Raw genomic sequence first — 2,549 nt, 5'->3', positions numbered from 1 at the left:
CAATAAGGTCAAGCCCTCATCCGTTCAATATCCTGCCTGGGCTCCCACCCCACCCCCCATCCCCCATCCCCCAAGGACAGTGTCCATGGCATCTAGGCACTGAAGCCAGAACTCTTGGCATTGGTAAGTGAGGTTGGTCCTTCCCAAGGCCTTAGGGACTCACACTGGGCCGACCAGGTCCTGGAGGGGTGGTCCTTGGTGGCCGGGGCCTCCCTTGTGTTTGGTGTCTTAGTTTATAGCCATGAGTGGGCAGCTCCGATAGACCTTCCCAGGAGCCACTAGCTGTGGGCTGGCTGCCCCCGAGTCCGGAGAACCAGCCAGGAGGGATTCCCAGGTTTCCCAGTTGACTTTCCATGTCCTGAGGGCTCCCACCTGTGGGGACAGCCATGTTAGAAGGACTAGCAAAAGGGACAGAGAAAAGACAGGATGGACAGAGGAAAAAGAAAAGGAGAGTGGGCCCGAGAAGGGGCGGGAGCTTGGAGGACATCGGAACTGTGGCTGGGGACTCACTGATGAAGGCAGACACCGGCCGGATCTTGCGACAACGTTTCTGCTTTTTGATGGCCATGGTGTCCTGCAGAAATGGAGGTGAATAATGGGGCCAGGTGGCAAGTCCCAGAGCCTCATTGGGACTCTCCTATTCTTCTTAACGCCTTTTCTTAGGAGTCCACCCTGCCCACCTCTCCTCAGGTGGCTGTGATGCTGGGATGAGGAAAGAGCCTGGGCTGGGTTGGGACTGGGGGCAGGCCAAGCAAGCACAGGGCAGTAGAGCTGGAACCCAGAGAGGTGGAAGGGGACAGAGGTGTGCAGGGTGCCAGGCAGGGGCCAGGTTCGGGAGGGGACAGGAGGTGTGGGTGCTCACGATGTTGGTCCCAAGCTCATCGTCTGTGGTCTCCTCGTGGTCATGGTTCCGGCCTCGGCCCCTGGAGGACAGATCCTGCCCTTGGCCTGGTCCCCCTGCTGGATCTGACAGTGTCCTCAGCTGGGTCAGGTGCCTGGCCTGGGGAAGGATGGGTGTGCATAGGACCCAGAGAAAGTGCCCGCCTTCCCAGGGCTTCGACAGGGAGGGTGGTTGGGGAGATGGATAGTGTGGGTGCAGGGCAGGCCTGAGCCTGGCTGGGGCCCAGCAGCCTTACCAGGCTCTTGTGGGAGTGGTACAGCTCTTGCAGGATCTCATCCACTATGGAGTTGGTCAGGTAGGTGACGACCGAGAGCTTCACTTCACTGTGGGCACAGGCAGGGCTGCTCAGCCACCCCCTACCCCCTGGGCTGGCCCTGGGTCTCAGAACCTCCCATCCCCAGATGCCTGAGAGAATGGGCCTGGCTACCTGGGGAGAACACAGCTGTAGCCCCCATCACATTCATGTCTACATAAACATATATCCAGTCTCAGCTACTGAATCCCCAGCCCCCCGTGGCTGGCAAAGTAGAGCTGGAGGAGGTCCCAGGTACCTCAGTGGAACAGAGCTAGGTAGACCGGCATGCTGTGTGAACCCTGCTGGTTGCTTCCGTTAAGAGTGGAAACCAGTACTTCTGGGGCCCGGCTGTTTCATGGGTACATGTATTACTTTTCCTTTGCTTTGGTGAGTGGCGGCACCCAGACCCAGAATGAGAGAATTCCGGGGAGGAAGAAGCAGGTATCCAGGTACTCCACCTGCATCCCTGGGGACGTGGGCTGCCCCCTGCTCCTTTGCCCATGGCTCCTAGGAGGCTGTGTTTTGTTTCTAGGAGGCGATTCCTGGTGTGTGTGTGGGTATGTGTGTGTACACCCGTGTGTGCACCAGCCTAGCTTCTAAACCCCAGCTCAGCACTTAGCTTTCTAGGTCAAAGACCAGTCAGACCCTAAATAGCAAGGTTGCATTTGGTTAAAGATTTATCCCTTGTAATGGAGATCGGGCCATTCATTATTCATTGCTGATAGCTATCGCCCAGGTCCCTAAGTGCTCTGGGCCCAATCCAGCCCCACCCCCAGCCCCACCCTCCAAGCTCACTCCAGCTTGTTCTGAATGTCCTGCCCGGCCTGCTCCAACAGTGCCCCTCGGATGAAATTCCTGGGCACAGTGACGCGTTCTGCCACGTTGCTCAGCATCTTGTTGTGGCCTTCAGCCACGCGCATGGCCACAGGGCACAACTCCTGCGTTAGGCTGACCATGGACTCCAGGATCACCTAGTGGGGGGTGGGGAGGCCAGAGACCCAAGAGGACAGGGTTAAGGCTGGCACCACAGCAAAAAGACTTTACCCTCTTGATTCAGCTCCCTTGGGGAGACCGAAGGACTCGCCTCAGTCAGAGGGCTGGTAGTGGAGCTCATTCTACCCTTTCATATAGATGTGGGGGAGCGGGTCTAAGGACCAGAGTCCAGAGTGGGGAGGTCAGCATTCCGGGGCTGAGGTCAAAGCTAGCAGGAAGAGACCCAGGCTCCCTGCTCTGCCACAGCTCCTGGTTTAGGGCTTTGGTCAACACTGGCCTCTTCCCTGCCCTAGGACTTGCCTGCAGCTCCTTGTCCACAGCTTTGGACACCTCACTGGCTACTGACTCCAGCCTCTGCCG

At 58.1% G+C, this 2,549-nt stretch overlaps 1 protein-coding gene across 1 annotated transcript in view; it reads right to left on the bottom strand.

Moving 5' to 3' along the window:
* CARMIL3 (capping protein regulator and myosin 1 linker 3) overlaps positions 1-2,549 on the bottom strand; it is a 17,322-nt gene that overhangs the window by 5,509 nt on the left and 9,264 nt on the right. The window contains 6 exon segments of the mRNA XM_027770310.1: positions 164-372; positions 511-574; positions 863-1,000; positions 1,137-1,224; positions 1,992-2,167; positions 2,490-2,541. Coding sequence (XP_027626111.1) covers positions 164-372; positions 511-574; positions 863-1,000; positions 1,137-1,224; positions 1,992-2,167; positions 2,490-2,541 — 727 coding nt within the window.

This window comes from Tupaia chinensis, unplaced genomic scaffold (genome assembly GCF_000334495.1).
Source record: "Tupaia chinensis unplaced genomic scaffold, TupChi_1.0 Scaffold000126_2, whole genome shotgun sequence".
NCBI classification, from domain to species: domain Eukaryota; kingdom Metazoa; phylum Chordata; class Mammalia; order Scandentia; family Tupaiidae; genus Tupaia; species Tupaia belangeri.
This window is presented reverse-complemented; position numbering and strand designations above follow the sequence as displayed.